The following is an 18,746-nucleotide window of genomic DNA, read 5'->3' on the forward strand; positions in this document are numbered from 1 at the left end:
AAAAAAAAAAAAAAAAAAAAACTCTTGTGATAGAGTTTTAGGGAAAAAAAAAGAAGGACTGGTCAGTCTTTTTGCACAGCAGTTATTATGCTCCCTGGTATGCTGGTACGCCCATATTCCATATGGAGTACCTGGGTTTGACCTCCAGCTCCACTCCCAGTCCCTGCTTCTTGCTAATGTGTTCCCTGATGTCTCACGTATCTGGACTCTTGCCACCCACATGGGAAATCTTGATTGAATTCTGAGCTCCTGGCTTCAGCAATGGCCTGCCTCTGGGCTTTTGTGGGAATTTGGCAAATGAACCAGCATATAGATTTCTTATTCTCTTTCCTCTTCCTTTCACTTGTTCTTTCTCTCATAACCAGTTTTCAAATAAATGAAAGCAAAGAAAAAGAAATAAACACGGATTATATATTTTCAGTGACATAACAATATTCCACAAGCCAAGTTATCTAAACTGAACATACACAAAGAATCTGACCCCCTCAGAAAAATCTTTACCTGAAATCCACTGCAAGGAATAAGACCTCAATCGAAGAGTACTTTTTAAATAATCATTTAGAGTATAAGTTCTGCGACTGTCAGCCGTAGCATCATCTGCAGGTTGGAAATACAAGAGTCAAACGTTCAGTAAAATGGAACCTAAGCTTTGGAGAAAGCAAATAAATGGACCTCTATAGTATAATCCACTCAAAAATGCAGAAATGTACTGACAAAATGTAAGGTACATTTTGAAAATTTCAGACAACAGCTATGAAGTAAAAATTCATTTAACTATAAAGTACTATAAAACATAAAACAACATGTATGTTTTACTGTCATGTTTAGTGAGCTTCATAGTGAAAATCTTGGATCAGCAATGTTCAATAGAAATATCATCAGACTAAATTTTCCAGGAACCATATTTGAAAAAAGTTTGCTAACATTAATTTTAATAGTATATTTAGCTCAATATTCCCCAAATATTGTAATTTCAGCATGTAATCAGTATTTAAAGGTTAATGAGATCTTTCATTTGGATTAATTTTTCATACTAACTCTAAAATCCCCTTTGTAATTACAGCATATTCTTCATTTGTAAAGGAACACTTTAAGTCAACAACTACACATGGCTGTGTACCCATGGCCACTGGGGTGGATGGCGTGAAGCTAGGTCATCCTTTATGAGGCCCTGAGGTCTCAGCTTTCCTCTCTGTCACCAGAGACCATTAAGACATGCTAATCACAAAATATGAGGATCTTTGTTTCCATCTGTGCTTTCCTTCGATTTTGTGGAGTCAGTGTGGTTCTACAGTACACTACTGGTGACCCAAATTCCAAATCTGAAAATTATTTTTGATCATTTTTTTTCTCTTATCCTTCTGCTCCCATCCAATTGACCTGTTATTCTTTCTGGTTTTTACCAGGTTCCACTGCCATAGGTTTTCCCTCTCTAATACTTCAGCATCACCACGCAGATGATTTTTCTAAAGCATCATTTTCTTTCCAGCCATTTCATCCTTGGACGCTCTGGATGCATTCCTATTGTTTAGAAGATCCATTCTCCATAGTCTGACCTTCTGGGCCTTCCACAAACCCTCTCCCAGGGCTCATGGTCTCTCTCTTACTGCAGCAACAGTGCCATTTCTCTCACATGATGTGCTCACTGAACCCAAGGGATTGTCTTTCGCTTTTCTGACTCTGCTCCTTGCCCTAAGCCACTTTTCCTGCAGTGGCCTTCACTGCTTTGCTGGCTGTCATAATCCAGCATACTTTTTCAAGCCCACCTTCTTCATAAAAACTTCAGTAACTACTTTTCTATACTTACCTGTGTGGTCTCCTCGGTTGGATTATTTTTTTGCAGAGAAGACTAAAGCTGCTTTATTGTTGTTGTTGTTGCATTAACTCTCAGCTCCTATACAATTCAGTGTTATGGTAGGTGGGCACAAAAACGCTTTTGTTGACTGACACTGAATATCATTCTAAAAGCATCATCAGGCCAATTGAGATTGTGTTTCCTCAATCACAGAGCCTGTCCATTAATGCCAAATAATTTAAGTCTTTTCCAAATTCTCTACTTTTCTGACAAAGTTTCATTTGCACAGTCAGCTAACATTCTAACATTTGTATTAGTACATTTGTATTAGTACATTTCTCCACTTTCTCTTGTTAATTTCTCAGAACCCATAGAAAGGTGATTCTCTTACAGGAAATGATCTTTCAAATGTTGTTCTTAAGATTTTTTTTCTTTAGTTCTTATCTGATAACAGTTTGTTTCTGTCTATGAAACATTCCCTTTCAACAGATACAATTTCTACACTTCACTTTATTACCTCATCAATTTTGTCTTAGCCTAGGTTCTGCCTTCCTTCTTTCCTCCCTTCCTTTCTTTTTTCATTTCTTTCTTTCTTCTTTCATTTTTTTTTCAATTTATTACTATATTTCAGCACTGAAAGCTAGGGACACTTGGGTAAATCAGCCCCTAGACTTTCCAATGTTCAAACAAAAGATAAAACTTGTACCATAGGAAATGTTATTTGAAACTCATTATTGATGCCAATAAATAAGAATCTGCATTTGTTCACTAAATTTGATCAATTATGTTCATCCATCCAACCAATTTTTCATATAATAAATAGATATAAATTAAATACTACTTGAAAAATACTTGGGAGTGGTGCAATGGTATAACAAACTAAACTTCATCCTGCAGCGCCAGCTTCCCACATGGGTCTATTAGAGTCCCAGTTACTCCATTTCCCATCCAGCTTCTTGCTTATGGCCTAGGAAGGCACCAGAGGATAGCTAAGTCCTTTGCACACACATGGGAGACCCAGAAGAAACTCCTGCCTTTGGATCAGCTCAGCTATGGCTATTGCAGTCATTGGGGAGTAAACTAGCAGATGGAAGACCGCTATCACTCCATCTACTCTCTGTAAACCTGCCTTTCAAATAAAAATAAATAAATCTTAAAAAGATGCTCCACATCAGGGACTCTGAGATGACATCAGGTAGCCATCTCCCATCTCCAGGTATGATGTGGTTAGGATGCTGGGTGCAGTTTCTCCCCTTCTCGTCTCCATCTAGCAGATACAAGACAAAGGAAGTTGGAAACAGTGGTCTCATTCAGTTTCCCCTATTCCTTGACCCCTTCCACCTTAATCAGTGGTCCACCCTTCTGAATTATGCAATCATCATAAAAAAATAAAATTAAAAAAGAGAAAGACAAAAAGAAAGTTACTCAAGGAGATACACCTTCTACTAACAGCTTTTAGTTTAAAATGGATGAAGGACCCACTTTACAAATAGCATAATTTGAGATATAAATGGATATTAGATATTCACAGTCCTAATATTGTCTGCTGATGTTGACTTAGGCTAGAACTACAGCAAAGAGATGAAACAATTTGTATGTTTGTGTTTACACATATACATTTGTATAAACATGCATATGAATATTTAATAAAACAGACCTATCAAAATAGAACGTCTGTCACTGATTCTCAATTTTCTAAGAAAGGAATTAATTGAATACCTTTAATAAATAACACATAGTACTGTCTCATGTAAAGTATATGTTACCTCAAGGTATTTGCACAGATTTTCAGGGCAACACCATGAGGTTAGGAAAGTTAAAGTAACTGAGGTAAATCTCCTTTGATATCACCTGCTGCCCAGCAGGCTGCTTTTCACATTCATGATGCCATCCTCATGGTCCTCAGCCACTACTTGGTTCACTCTCTGATCAGTCCATGGATCTTCTAAACCTGTTACCTGTACCAGCTCAGGTTGCTTGCTGCTCTTGATGGTTTCTTTGGAATCTATATGCTGATATTTGAAGTATCAATACTGATGTCACACTCTTGTTATAGCCCAGGACATCCCTACAAGAGCCACATCTAGTTTGGGCTTCTGTTAAGCTCATTTAGTTACTTCACTATAACCTTGCAACCGGTTTCCATGTGTATTAGCTCCTCAATCCCAGAGCAGCACGGCTAAATTGGAGCAAGCAGAGCAACAAATGTTCCTTTTCTTTTGCCTTGCCATTTGATAAGCAGGGCACATTGGAAGACAGTTTTGAAACATCTAGATAAGCAAGTTCTGTGACATGTGAGTGCCAAGTCCAGGTTTTGACCTTTAGCAAGATCATAGTTTGCTGCCAAGCTACAACCTATTCTGTCAAGCTCTTATAGGACATGCTCATATTTCTTCTTCCTTGTCTACTTTCTCACTGACAGGGTACTGCTGTGGCAACAGATGAAGGCCTTTGGCTGCTTGTGTGGTTTTCCCAGTGCGGCCTGGGACATGTCGTTCATTTGACTTATCAGTTCAATGCATGGTGCTAGCCAAGTAAAGCAGTTAATCATATGTTACCCATCAGCTTATACAGAAATTCTTTGATTCAAACCTTTATCTGAAAGTAAAAAAGGTTAGCAATGTTACTTATTTCACTGGCTAGATCAACTATTAGGTTCAACTATATGAAGATACCACTTTTATCAGCCAAAAGAGATAAACAACGGTGTTTAAAATCATTCAGCTTAATAATAAATTCTCATCACAGTTTTATAGTATCTTCATGAATCCTTATTGTAGAAACAAAATCACTCTGAATAAATTCCAGACAAAGCCAAATAAGAAAATGATCTAGTTTCATTTGCTTTGACAAATGATCACTTTATAATTAGAAGATGCCTTTGTATTCATTTATGATGAATATATTTTGTCTTCTTAGAATATGTGATATTTATACCATGCAAAGAAAAACTCTTTTGGTAAATGGTAATGAAATACATCTAAAAAGAAGTGTGTTCCTTATATATCATAAACACATGAGGTTGCCAGAAATAGTCAAAAACGATATCTAGTTGTGGTGTTTCAGTGTTCCACATAGTAAGTGGTTAACAGTACACATTGATGCTTATATCCACGACAGATACACAGAATAAAATTAATGCCGCTTCAGAATTTGTTCTAGCAAAATGATAGTCTTCATATTGAAACTGAAGAAGAAATTGAAAGTTTCCTTATCTCTTATATTTATTTTATGCAGCAGCACATACAGGCTACCAGACATCTCCATCAGTTCAACAAATTCAATAAGGAACTAGTACCTGGAAGCTTTTGAATTCCAAGATCCTAGATCTGAGCTCAGACTCACTTTTTCTTTGGTGCTCAAGGGGAAACTACTGAATTTTTGCTGTGACTTGAATGATGGAGTCCCCTTCAAAAATTCCTGTTCATTGTGGTATTAACAAGTGTTGAGGAGGGACTCAGTTATGATGGCTCTATCTCATGAGCAGATTACCTTCCATGTGAAAAGATTTATCCATTAGCATAGCAGCCTACCCTACATTTGGTGCTTGCTTGCCCCTTGATTTTGCTTTCTCAGTCCCCTGGATTGGGGAAATAACTTTTTGTTACAGCAGCATAAATAAACACATAAACTAGTACCACTGATGTTTAGTGCTGCTCTACCAAGTAACAAGTCCTGGAGACAAAAAAAAAAAAAAAATATCGGAACTGGGTAAAGGATAGAAGCTGAAACTGTTTTGAACTGCATGCTAGAAAAAATCTAAATGATTGTGATTGGAACATTAAGGATGATTCCAGTGAAGGCTGGAAAAGACAAATAGGAGAAAAACTTGGAGGAAAGCTTATTTTTGTTACAAAGAAACCCAGAACTTTGCTGATTTGTTTCTGTGACCTACACCTCAGACATTAAGAGCTAGCAACTACAATTGCTATTGGTAGAACTCCAAGCAAAGGGTTCAGGTGTTTCTCCTGTCTATCTACAGTAAAAGGTGAAAAAAGAGTGAGATGAATTAAAGACAACACTTATTATGATCAAAAATCAAGCAGAAATTTAATATTTGCAACAGCACAAGTTTGACCAGGTTTTAAAGGGAAAAAAGCAAGACTGGAGACAGAATACCAAGGGTGTGATCCAATGATTGTTTGTCAAGGAGATGAGAGTATGTTTAGAAGGAAGCTGTATGCTATTCATCACTGTCTGTTTGGGGTCACTGATAAACAACAGAAGTTTGTTTCACTATGATTGTGGAGGCCCAGAAGTCCAAGATACAGGACCTGTACCTCATTAAGACCTTCTTGCTGTGTCATAACAAAATGGAAGAAATTATATGACAAGTGCATCAGAAAGGCCAAGGGAGGGCTGAACTGGATTTTGTAGCAAATCTATTCCCACAGTATTAGTGCATTTGTAAGGGTGGAGCCTTTACTATGTAGACGCCTCACATGAGATGCCATCTCCAAACATTTTCATTGAGGATTAAATTTCTTCAAGACAAATGAAGAATGAAACGCCCATGAAGGCCTTTGTAGATTATTAGTATTGCTCCTCTCACCAAACACACAGCACACTAAAGCCTAAGCGACAGAACTATATCAAAAGAGGAGTCTTGGGCACCCATGGTACAGAATCAACTGCCTGAACTGCCTCAAGACTCTGCTCCCCATCTAGCACTGTCCCATATGTGGTTTAAGCTTGCTGGGGTATGACTCAGGCAGCCACTTCGGAAGGCATAGGCCATAAATCTTCGTCGCATCAAGTACTGCTAACTATGCAGGTTCACAGGTGCACAACCTGTACAGGCATGGCCACCTTCATCTAGATTGCAAAGGAGATGTCAGAGATTCAGTGCAGGAGTGAAGCTACCACAGACAGCCCTCACTAGGACAATGACTAGTGGAAACATTGAGGCAGGACTGTTCTTAAAAACCTCAGAACTGTAGAGCTGCTAGTGTGTGTGCCTGAGAGACACAGCTAAAAGACTGAGTGTGTGGGCATGGGCTGTGCCCAGCAAACCCATGGCTCCTTGACCAGCCTACCCCTGCCCCAGGGTGATTGTAGTCAAAGATTCTCTTCAAATTCAAAAATATAATATCACTCACCTTGATGGGATTTTGGACTTACTTAGGACTTGTTATTCTTTTCTTCTTATTTGTTACTCCCTTTTGGAATGGCAATGTTTATTTTATGCCAGTCTCACCACTGCAGTTTTTTAAGCTGTTATTTGAAAAAGCAGAGTGACAGAGAGTGAGGGGGAAACAAAGAGAGGGGATGGAGAGAGGGAGAGAGAGCACATACTCTTTCATCCACTGGTTCATTCTCAAATGCCCACGATAGCCAGGACTGGACCAGACTGAAGACAGGAGTCAGAAATTCCACATAGATTATTAGGAGGGTAGCTGCAGCCCAAGCACTGGAACCATCATCTGCTGTCTTTCCAAGCATGTTAACAGCAAGCCGGATCAGAAGCAGAGCATCCAAGATCCCAAACTGACATGCTGATATGGAATGCCAGGCTCTGGTTTACCAGCCTTGCAAGCAATAACTTAATCTGCACAAGTCCCCATATCTGATTTAGATAATATGCTAGACTATAGAGTTTTGAATTAATGCTAGATCCAGGAAGAACCTTTGGGGCTAGTAGGATGGAGGTACCTAACATAACATAAGGACATGAATGTGGGGCTGAATTTCAGAATGAGTGCTATGGGCAGATTATTTCCAGGTTGAAGTGTGGAAACCAGATCCCCACTGTGGTAATATTATGTCATTAGAGTTCTCCCCTCCTAGATGAATTCAAGCATTATAAAAACTATAGAAGGAACTAGCTTATGCCCTGATGCTCTTCTGCCATGCAGGACATAGGGAGAGGGCCCTCAGCAAATCTGAATGCTTATCCCTTGATATTGGACTTCCCAACCTACACAACAGTGAGAAAATAGGTCTCCATTACCTATAAATTACCTAAATTGTGACATTTTGTTATAGTAGCACAAATACACTGGAAAAATCTTCTGGAGCCTGAATTTTTCTATCATGATGTAAAAGTATTACCATTCTCAAGCCCATGGGGCTTTGCAATAATAAAATAATAAATGTAATATGCTTAGTTCAGGAAACAGAATATATGAATTTATGATATGCTACGGTGTGTATTCTTATTTTGCTTCAATCATGTACTAGGTATCAGGATACAAAAATGAATTTAAAAGGATCTTATCCCCTTGGTAGCACATAGCAGTGGTGCTGATAAAAATTTAACTGCAATGAAATAATAGGTAATTAATTTTCACTATGTTTGTAACCATAAATGACCCTAATAAAACAGAATAAGACTATTATCATGAGAAAATACCTATGATGAGGGCAATCAAATCATTTATTGATTGCTATTGGGCATTGCTTTCCTGACATCCACTTGCCTAACATCCACAGAACACAGCAGCTTTACAGAATCAAGGGGAAAAATGGAGTTAACGCAATGAGGGGATTTGTGAAGAGTGTTATGTCTCTGATTACTGCCCACAAGATACATTAGATTGCCCATATAATCATAGTCAGCAGATGTGGATTCTTAAATTGCAGGTGTATCAAGTGGTGTCTAATGAGCAAAATGTTATGAGCTGGAGCGTGTAGAATGCTGGGACTGTGTATTCCAAGCACATAGCTTAGGCTCCAAATTCAGATGCCCAAACTTCTAGGAATGTAATCACTATATTTTCAAATGTCTACCCTGAAAAGCCAACCAAATGGTACAATGTACAATTTTTAGATTATCAAAAATTTGTTTAATTAGGAAACAATCTAATTCAGTGACTAGGGATGGCTCTAGCTCTGCCTTCTTCTTTACTCTCTTATTTTAACTCCATCTTCCCTGGCCACACATCTGTTCCTCTGCACAGCAGGATCACTCTTGATTTAGGGACTTTGCATTGCTACATACTCTGCCCAGAATGTTCCTGTTCCACAAAGGAACAATGCCTGTTCCTCCATCCCTGTCTTTATTCACTGCTGCATTCCTTCTCAGACAAGCCCTGCTGCTCTGCCTCCCATGGAGTTTCCTGTTGCTCATGGCTTTGCTTTTTTCTTAGCACTGATGCCATCTAATGTACCATATATTTTATTCATTATCTTCTTTACATATACCTCCCATGATTGAATATAAGCCACATGAGGACATTGATTCTGTTTTTTTGTTTTGTTTTGTTTTGTTTTTAAATCTTTATTCATTTGTCTACTTGAAAGAGGGAAAGAAAAGGGAAGGTAACAAGGGAGGTAGAAATGGAGGGATGGAGAAAAAGGTAGATGTAGAGGGGAAGGAGAGGAGAAGAGAGATCAATCTTCTACATACTGGTTCACTCCCCAGTGGCTGCAACATTCAGGCCTAGGCCAAGTTCAAATCAGGAACCAGGGAGAATTAAGAGGGTGGAATAGGATGAGGACATGTTTAAACAGATGGAAAAACATTAGCCAGGTTGAAGCTGAGAGGGTACATTCCAGGAAATAGGATAGGACAGACCTATGGTGTAAGGGTACCTGAAGACTGATGGACACAGGCAAGCAGTGGAGATGATGGCATAGTGTTGCAGTGACTAGATAACCTGGAGGCATTCAGCAAGCAGCAGTCTGAACTCCACCAGCAGTCAGAACTTCATCAGCAACCAGGCTCCACCCAAAATAGGTCCGGGTAGCCCCCAGACTTAATGCCCAGCAGATCAAGAACTCCAGCATTGGCACATCAGTTGCCATTTTGTACAGCGTGGCAAAGGTTTTGAGATTGCAGGGACAACAGTGAACTGCACATGTGCTGAGCTGAGAGTGAACTCACTAAACTCCATGCATTGTACTGGTCCCACATCAAAAATAATACCATGTTTGGCATCTTACAACTCAAAATAGGTCCGTGTGGCTCTCAGACCTAACAGATAGCAGGTTCCAGCAAGATTAACACAGCCAGCAGCCTAGCTATATAGGACACCTGCTGTCACCCTAATCATGGGAACTGCTCGAACTGGAAGTAGAAGAAACATTGTCCAGACAATGGTGCAGCAACAGCATGGGATCACAGGAGGTAGAGAGTAGGGAGTCAGGAGCTGGGGCTATGGAGACCATTGTAGAAGTTTAACACAAGAGGCCAGATCTGAAACTCGCTGGAGGGAGTGGCACAAGTGACTGCAAACAAAGAACCATGTACCAACCACAATAAGTAAAACTGAATTGTAGGCCTGTGGGTGACACAGCTTGGAAATCTGCCCTAAGGAGAAAATCTGCTAACCAGAAGTACAATGACCAAGAGCAAAAGAAGAGACAGAGGCACAGTGAATATAACATAAGACTCCCCTGCAAAGGAGCAAAAGCCTTTGCCAACCTCAGAGTTCACTGAGGAATACATCGAGAAAATGGGGGATACAGAATTCAAAACATTTATTCTAAATCTTCTTATCAACAATGAGAAGAATATGCAGGAATTTAAGGAATATATCACACAGCAAATAGTAGCCCTGACAAAATCAAACTGAAATATTGGAAATGAAGGATGCAATAGAGCAAATTAAAAATTATTCTCAATAATAGAATGAATAAGGTAGGAGAAAGAATCTCAGAATTGGAAGATATTTCTTGTCACAATGGGGAAACAACCAAAAAGCTGGAAGCAGAGCTGGGTCAAGCTAAAAGGAAAAAAAAGTATTAAAGAATTAAGAGACACTATTAAAAGACCCAATATGAGTTATGGGAGTTCTAGAAGGTGCGGAAAGAGAAGGTGGATTTAAAATGTATTTAATGAAATAATAAAGAAAAATTTCTTTAATCTAGAGAAAGAATTGGGATACAACATCCACGAGAGGCACAGAACTCCCAATAGGGTTGATCAAAAATGCAAAAATGTCGTATCTTCACCACAACACGTGATAATCAAGCTCTTTTCAATTGAACATAAGGAAAAAATCCTTAAATGTGCTTGTGAAAAAAAATCAATTAACATATAGAGGAATAGCAATTAAGTTCACAGCTGACAGCTCATAGGAAACTCTATAAGCCAGAAATGAATGCAGCAATGTATTCCAGATTCTAAAAGCAAAAAATTGTTGGCCCAGGATAATGTACCCAGCAAAGTTTTCCTTTGTCTTTGAAAATGAAATAAAATTCTTCCACAATAAAGAAAAGCTAAAAGAATATGCTTCTTCCAAACTTGCTCTACAAATGTTACTTTAAGATGTTCTCTTGACAGACAAGGAATAGTACCCACCAAAACCAAAGGTAAATGTGAAGACTATCCCAGGAAAATAACAACAGAAGAATAAATCAACGAACAACCCATTGTTAAATAACAGGAACAAAGCCCGGCAAGGTAGCCTAGTGGAGAAAGCCCTCGCCTTGAGTGTGCCGGGATCCCATATAGGTGATAGTTCTAATCCAGGTGGCATTGCTTCCCATCCTGCTTCCTAATTGTGGCCTGGGAAAGCAGTTCAAGAGGACCCAAAGTCTTAGGACCCTGCATCCATGCAGGAGACTCAGAAGAGGCTTTGGTCTCCTGGCTTTGGATCTGCTCAGCTTTGGCCTTTGTGGTCACTTGGGGAGTGAATCACTGGAATGAAGATCTTCTCTGTCTCTCCTCCTCTCTGTATAGCTGACATTGCATTAAAAATAAATCTTAAAAAGAATAACATGAACAAATCACCACCTACTTATATTAACCCTGAATGTAAATGGCTTCAGCTTATCAACCAAATGTCATAGATGAGTAGACTGGGTTAAAAACACAAAACTTATCCATCTGTTGCCTGAAGGACATACATCTCACCAACAAAGATCAGTGGAAACTATATCTCATGGATTTTGATGTTTTTGTTTTTAGTTTAATTTTTCAAGACACTTTTTTTCTCGTTAAATTCTTCACTGATTCATAGATCATACACTAGCATCATTTTCTTCAAGAAGGTTCTTAATTTCCTTTTTCATTCCTTCAGCAACACATTAGTCATTCAGTAGCATGTTGTTTAACTTCATGATGTTTTAAGTTTCTATTTTTCATTTCTGTTGATTTTGTTTTATGGCTTTTAATTTAAGGAGATGTATAGTAACTGTGTAATGGAGACTATCATATCTAGTGGCATATTGTTTACTTTGTGGCATTGTAAATTTTTATTTTTCTTCCTGTTGTTGATTTTGTGGTGGCTTTTCACTTGGGAGGATTCATAGTTACTGTAGTGGAGACTGATATGTCCAGATGTGAGGATACGGTGCAGTGTGCATCTCTACTTCCAGATCGAGGGTGGACTCCCAGTGAAACTGTTGGATGTATCTTGGCAATTAGATGTTGGACTCTCTGCAGTTGTTCATGCTCACTATGATGCACTTATGACTGTTAGGGTGTTGCAATGATATGGGAGAACTCAGTTTGTGTGTGAGGGAATTAGGGGAGGGGTAAGGGGAAATCCCAGAGCCTATGGAACTGTATCATAAAATTAAAATAACAATAATAAAGAAGAAAAAACTCAGGAGTCAGGAATTTTGTCTTGGTCTCCCACAGGAGTTACAGAAGTCCTAGCACTTGGCCCTTCTTTCACAGGGACATCAGCTGCATTGGAAGCAGAACAGCTAGAACTCAAACCACACTCAGACAGTGTTACAAGTGGTGGCTTAGCCTTCTGTACCACAATACTGGCCCCCAATTTTGTTTGCTGCTATATCACAACAGCTTCTCACAGTGCCTGGCATATAACAGATACTCAATAAGTGGCGGTTGAATTAAAAGCAACTGTTAAGAGACAGATAATATTAGCTCTAAGCACATAAATTTCAGGTATTTACGTAGCAAGAGGAATAGTGGGCTGGGTCAGCCCTGTGTAGACAGACTGGGACAGGAATCTAAGGTTCCAGCCTGTCACTGGCTACTATCAGGTCAGTTGACTTTTCTAAGCCCATACCAATCATTTATTTCTTGTCCTGCAACCTCAGCTATATCTTTCTTTTCTCACTAATACTGGAATGGAAATCTCTGCAGCTATATTTTCAAAACCCTTGAATCTGAAGGGCTTTTGTTTTGTTTCGATAATAAGGAAAAACAGAATGATTAGAAATCAGGACTAGAGAAAGGAAAACTCTGTTCCTCTTTATTACTGGTTTTGCCAGTCTGCGTCCAGCAGTAGCACCTGCTCCAGATTCAGCACACCCCTCAGTGAAAGCGAGGTATCTGAGTGCATTACACATCTTTGAGTCTGGAGCCCAATCATCTGTATTCCCCTTTCTTTCTGTTCCCAAAATCTAAAGGTGACTAACTCTGAATTACACCCAGAATTCCTCTATAGCCCTGCTATCTGGTTAGCCATATCTTTATAATAAATCTCCCTACTGAAATATATATTTGTCACATATTCAATACTACACAGCTAAGCCAGAAAATGATCCTATTCCTGCCTTGTTAGCTCCACTTCTTACTCATCAATTCAGTGTGCCCATCACCCATGGTTCACCTATGCCTCATCCAGGACTAGAGAGGAGGAGATGCCATAATGGCTATCTGTGTGGAGGTGCCATGAAACTCTCAGGAAACCTCATGCACACTAAACCCTGTGAGAATTCACCCTGTAGTATATACAATTAGGGCACAATCTCCTGCCCCAGAAATTAGACTATTACATGTGTGAACACCTTTATTTGCATTTTGGCATCTGGCCTTTGCTTTTGGATCTTTCTTTACCTCCTCCCACACTCCCTCCTCAAAGGGAACTCTGGCCCACTCATGACAGGGATCTCTTTGTGTGGGGTTGCCCACACTCATACGTAAATGTATATTCACCCTATCACTTTTAAATTAATTCTGCTCTCATTTATGCACTGTATTTATGTCTCTGCTTTGCATTCTTATCTCTGTGGGAGCAAGAACTTAGAATAAAAATTGAGAAACATACTCCCATTGCAGCGTGATCGCTACATGTGTCACTTTATCCTACATGATAGAAGGGCTTATTCATCTTACCTATAAATAAGAAGGTCTCTTTCAGTTGTAAGGATACATCTATATCTGGGAAATATCTTCTTAAGGAACTTTGTGGCCCACATCATTTCTGTTTTCTTTGCAACTACTCAAGTCAACCATTGTAGCCTACAATCAGCCAAGCAAAATGTCAATGCATGAGCGTGACTGTGTTCCCACAAAACTTTATTTATAAAAATAGATGACCTGTCTTGGCTACAGTTTATTAACTACATCTAGATTTGATTTACATTTATTTATTTATTTTTAAGAGTTATGAGAAACATAAAAGAATAAATCCCAAGACTGAGGCTGGCACTTTGGTGTAATAAGCTAAGTTTTCATCTGTGGCACTGGCTTCCCATATGCACTTGAGTTGAGTGACTCAGAATAAGCTCCTGGCTGCTAACTTTGGATGCTCTTGGCCTGGGCCACTGCAGCCATTGAACCAGCGGATGGTTTTGGGTCATCTGTTACTGCTTTCCCAGGCCATAATCAGGGAAGCTGGATGGTAAATGGAGTAGACAAGACACAGTGCCCATACAACATCCCAGCACTTGCAAGGTGAGTATTTAGTCTTTGAGCTAAAAACAACAAAAATTGTTAAACAAAATCCCAAGATTGTTTTTGAAGAATGCATGTTGAGCCTCGACCTTTGGTTGACTTGAAATAATAAGAATATTAGCACAGGACTCCAGCACATGCAGCATAAAAAGTGAAGGTGGGTGGAATATTGATGTCTCAAAATTCAAGCCAAGAGGATAGTGTCTATAGCTACTGATGGAGAATGGCAGGCCAACGGGGCTCCCTGAGTCAAACCTATTTGTCCTGCTGGAGTTAGCGGGGTCTGACATAAGCAAGGCTGCTTATTTCTGCTTGAGATGAAAACTGCTTTTTCCTCTATGATTATAATTATCCTTTCTCAGTTTGATAAGACTCTCCAGGGAAGCAAACAAGACTAGTACATTAATAGCCTAAACTAACATTGACAGGATTCTTAGGCCCAGTAAAGGCACTGACAGCAGACCAGTGTATTCCAAAATAATGAGAAAGAGTTGAAAGATGGAAACGTTTTAAGCATTAAACACAGGTCCAGGAAGTGCGCAAGTATTCTAGCAAAGGACTGATACCTCTTAGACAATTTAAGAGAGTTATAAAGAGGTATCAAGTGAAGGATGATACAGTGTAGGCCAAGAATAATTGGGTTTTGTTACAGAGAGAATACCAGCATTTAGGGAAGTCAAAAGTTCTAATGCTGACACATTGAAGAACTTTCCATACAGACTGATCAGCACAATCAACAGACTACTCTGTGACAAGTGTTTGCTATTCAAAATATAAGAAAACACAATCATTGGAAAATAAAACTGCTGCAGAGATTGTTCCTTTCCCAGTGTTTTCTAGGGAAAAAATTCAGGAATATGAAGCAAATATTATTACACTGTTTATAATTCTTTAAAGCAATAAAAAAGGAGATTGGAATACAGTTAAGTCACTGCCTAAAAACTTGCATTCCAAATGACTCCTAGCTCCACACCCAGCTGATCCATTTCCAATCCAGCTCCTTGCTAATGCACCTGGGGATGCATCATAATACGGCCCAAATTCTTAGGCCCTTGACCCACGTGGGAGATCTGGATGGAGTTTCAGCTCCTGGCTTGGGGTTGGCGCAGCAATTGCCATTATCTCCATCAATGGCAACTCTTTCTCTCCCCTTCCGTAACTCTGCCTCTCAGATGGAAAGAAGAGGGAGGATAGGAAGGTGGAAAATATATAAAGGATAATTATAAACGTTAATAGTTTTCAACATATTGGACTGTTGTAGGCATTAAATACTTTTGTCAATTCAGTTATTGCTCTTATTTTCATATCCAGTTTACAGATTAGGAGACTGAGACACTCACAGGCATAGGCACAATTGTACTCAAATCCCACAGTTAGTATGCACCCAAGTCTCACTTGCAGCAGACAACAGGGCCCCAAAGCATGTAGCTACAATCTCCCTTCTAAACCTCATTGCATTTTGGACTGTGAAACACCAGCAGCTATTATTTCTGTCTACCTGTGTTTTGGTAATTGCTATCCAAAAACTACAGTTAGCAATAATGTATTCTATTCTGAACAAAGAATTGGAAGACATGAACTGATGTGCTCAAAACATTAAGTGAAAACGTTAGCTGACTTACATGAACAGTTTATATTGTACGATGTGTTAAAATACTACACTGTACCCCATAAAAAGTGTAAGTATTACATGGTAATCAAGTTTTAATTTAATTTCCCTTTTTAAAAGTAGTTATAGATGTATTAGGAATAGGAGCAACAGCCTATTCCAAATAAATATCACAATGAATACCCACAACAGCCAGGTGTGTGCTAGGCTGATGCCAGGGACCAAGAACTTGATCTGGGTCTCTCTAATGTGTGGCAGAGTCCAGGTCATCCTCCACTGCCTTTCCAGACATATTAGAAAGCTGGAATGGAAATAGAACAACTGCAACTCAAAGGGGCTCTCATGCGGTACCAGTGTCCCAAGCGGTTCCTTATACTCATAAAATGCAATCATGTGTCAGTATGTGCTTATTTGTTTCCTTATTCTACTTCCACCCTCAATCTTCTTTGAATTTTAAGCATTTTATAATGCCAAAGAACTCAGACCCAGCAGCGCATACTTTCACAGAGTATAAAGTTATCCAACAGAAGTTTGAATGTTTTTTTTTCATAGCGAAACTATCACAAAGGTCTTAATTGTTAGTATATTTACCATTTCTGTGATCTCTGTGCCTCCTACCTTTAACCCTTTCCTTAGAATTCAGAGAGAGGGGTGGGCTTCCTTCCTAACAGACACCCATGCCTTAGATCCTGGTATTTTTGATTCCCAGGAACATCACTTCCATCTCTTCTTTTCCCTCTCACACATCTGTTTCTTGTTCCTGCTTGCCTGGGTCCATAAGCATGCAGACAGCACACCTATCTTAGATAGCCACCAGATTCCACTGCCTCCTGAAACCATCTCCTCACCTCTTTACCTAAGCTTATTGAAAAATGTATCAATAAATAAACTATATTTGTGGCCATTTTTATTACCCTTCTTCATCCCTTCTTGTTTAATATTTGTTTATTTACTACTTAAAAAACAGACTTACAGAGAGAGGAAGAATCAGAAGGGAGATGTATGAACAAATGATAGATTAATTACACCACATTTTCTGGCAACAAGTGCCACAAAAAAGATGAAGCAGGGAAAAAAGAAAAAAGTACTTAGTTTGAGGTGGATGTGGTTGCTATTTTCACTAAAATGGATGGAAAACTCTGCACTGATGTGGTGACATTTAGCAGAAACCTGAACGAGGTAAGAAACGAGCAATAGAAGCGATCAGGAAGAGAATTTTGGGCAGAAAGGGCAGCAGGCACAAATTGTCTGAGGCAGGCTGGGAGTCCATAGGGAGAGAGAGCAAGTAGGAAAGGAGCTGGGATATGTGATGGCTCAGGACTCATGGGCCAGTGTGAGTGCTCTGGTTTTATTCTGAGAGAGATGGAAGTCATTGAACAGTTCTGGAGAGGAAGAAGTGATCTTACTCATGCTCAAATATCCCTGTATTAATTTTTATTGTTTCTGACAATGTCACAAATTTAGTGTTTTATCACGGTGTTCATGCATTAACTCTAAGTTTTGTAGGTCATAATCTAACTGGGTTCTCTGCTCTGGGCAAAATAAAGTTTAATTGAAGGCTTTAGCTAGACTTAGCTGTGAACTGGAGGCTTCTAAGAGAAAAGTTGTCTTCTTTCCCCTACAGTTTATTGGCAGAATTCAATTCTTGAGGTTATAAGAATACAGTTTCCATTTGTGTGTTGGTTATGGGCAGATGACAGCATCCATTCCCTTGATCTTCATTACTTTCTGCTGTACAGAGGGAAGAAGCTGGAACCCTGGAGTGGCCAAAGGTTAGAAGTCAGAAGTACACAGTGACACAAAAGAAAAAAAAAAAAAAGAGCAGTGACCTGGAGCAGCAGTGAAGAAGGACAACCAATTGAAGCATGTTAAGCAAGAGAAATGAGTTCTGTATATGACAACACAGAGAACAAGATAGACAAAGAGTGGCAGTTTTAGTGGTGTGATGGACTATCCATTATTCCAGTGGATTCAAGAAAGAAAGGCTGCAGAGGGACAGAGGGGCTGAGGAGAACTAGAAGGAGACAGAAGAGTGAGAGAGAGAGAGAGATAGAAAGTGAGAGAGAGAGAGAGAGAGAGAGAGAGAGAGAATGAATGAATCATCTTCTGGCTCATTTCCAAATGTATTTAACAGTACAAAAACCAAGACAGGTCTAGACTAAGGTAAAGAGCCAGAAACTCCATCCAGATTTCCCACCTGGGTGTCAGGAACCCAACGTACTTGAGCCATCTTCTGCTGTCCACTCAAGGCATGCATTATCAGGAAGCTGGACAGGAAACAGGTGGAGGTCGAACAGGCACTCTAATAATATGTGATGTGGGTAACTCAGGCAGTGACACTGAACTGTAACATCTGTCTCGACTTTCAGTAACTGTAGTAAATACAGAAAAACAAGGACTGTAAACACAGAATAAGGACTGGCTCCTTGTTAGGAATGTGGGGAGAATGACGAGATTTTCTCTCCCTCTAAAGAGGAATTTTAGTGTGTTTATGATCTAATATACATGGAAAAACTGAAGATGCCATACAATAGGCAATAGTTAGAACACTGTCTTTGGGTAAGCAAAGGGGATAGGACACAGTGCATAAAGACGGCCTGGATCTATGTAGGAGCCAGAAGCTTATCTGATGTCCTGGGAGAGAGGTAGTTGCAGTTGAGTGCTTTGGTGGGCTGCTAGGAATGGGCATGTTCTCTTCTAATGGTTTTTGTTCTCTCACTGAAACAGGAAATAGGGTTGTTAGGTGACAATGAATAAGGTGAGGGGCAATAAAGATTAGAAGATGTAGCATTCATGGAATAACT

General features: G+C 39.4%; 1 protein-coding gene across 1 annotated transcript in view; it reads right to left on the reverse strand.

Annotated features, from left to right (window-relative positions):
- DPP4 (dipeptidyl peptidase 4) overlaps positions 1–18,746 on the reverse strand; it is an 84,311-nt gene that overhangs the window by 57,493 nt on the left and 8,072 nt on the right. The window contains exon 3 of the mRNA XM_004577330.4: positions 502–597. Within this exon, the coding sequence (XP_004577387.2) occupies positions 502–597 (96 nt within the window). The remainder of the gene's footprint in view (positions 1–501; positions 598–18,746) is intronic.

This window comes from Ochotona princeps, chromosome 5 (assembly GCF_030435755.1).
Source record: "Ochotona princeps isolate mOchPri1 chromosome 5, mOchPri1.hap1, whole genome shotgun sequence".
NCBI classification, from domain to species: Eukaryota; Metazoa; Chordata; class Mammalia; order Lagomorpha; family Ochotonidae; genus Ochotona; species Ochotona princeps.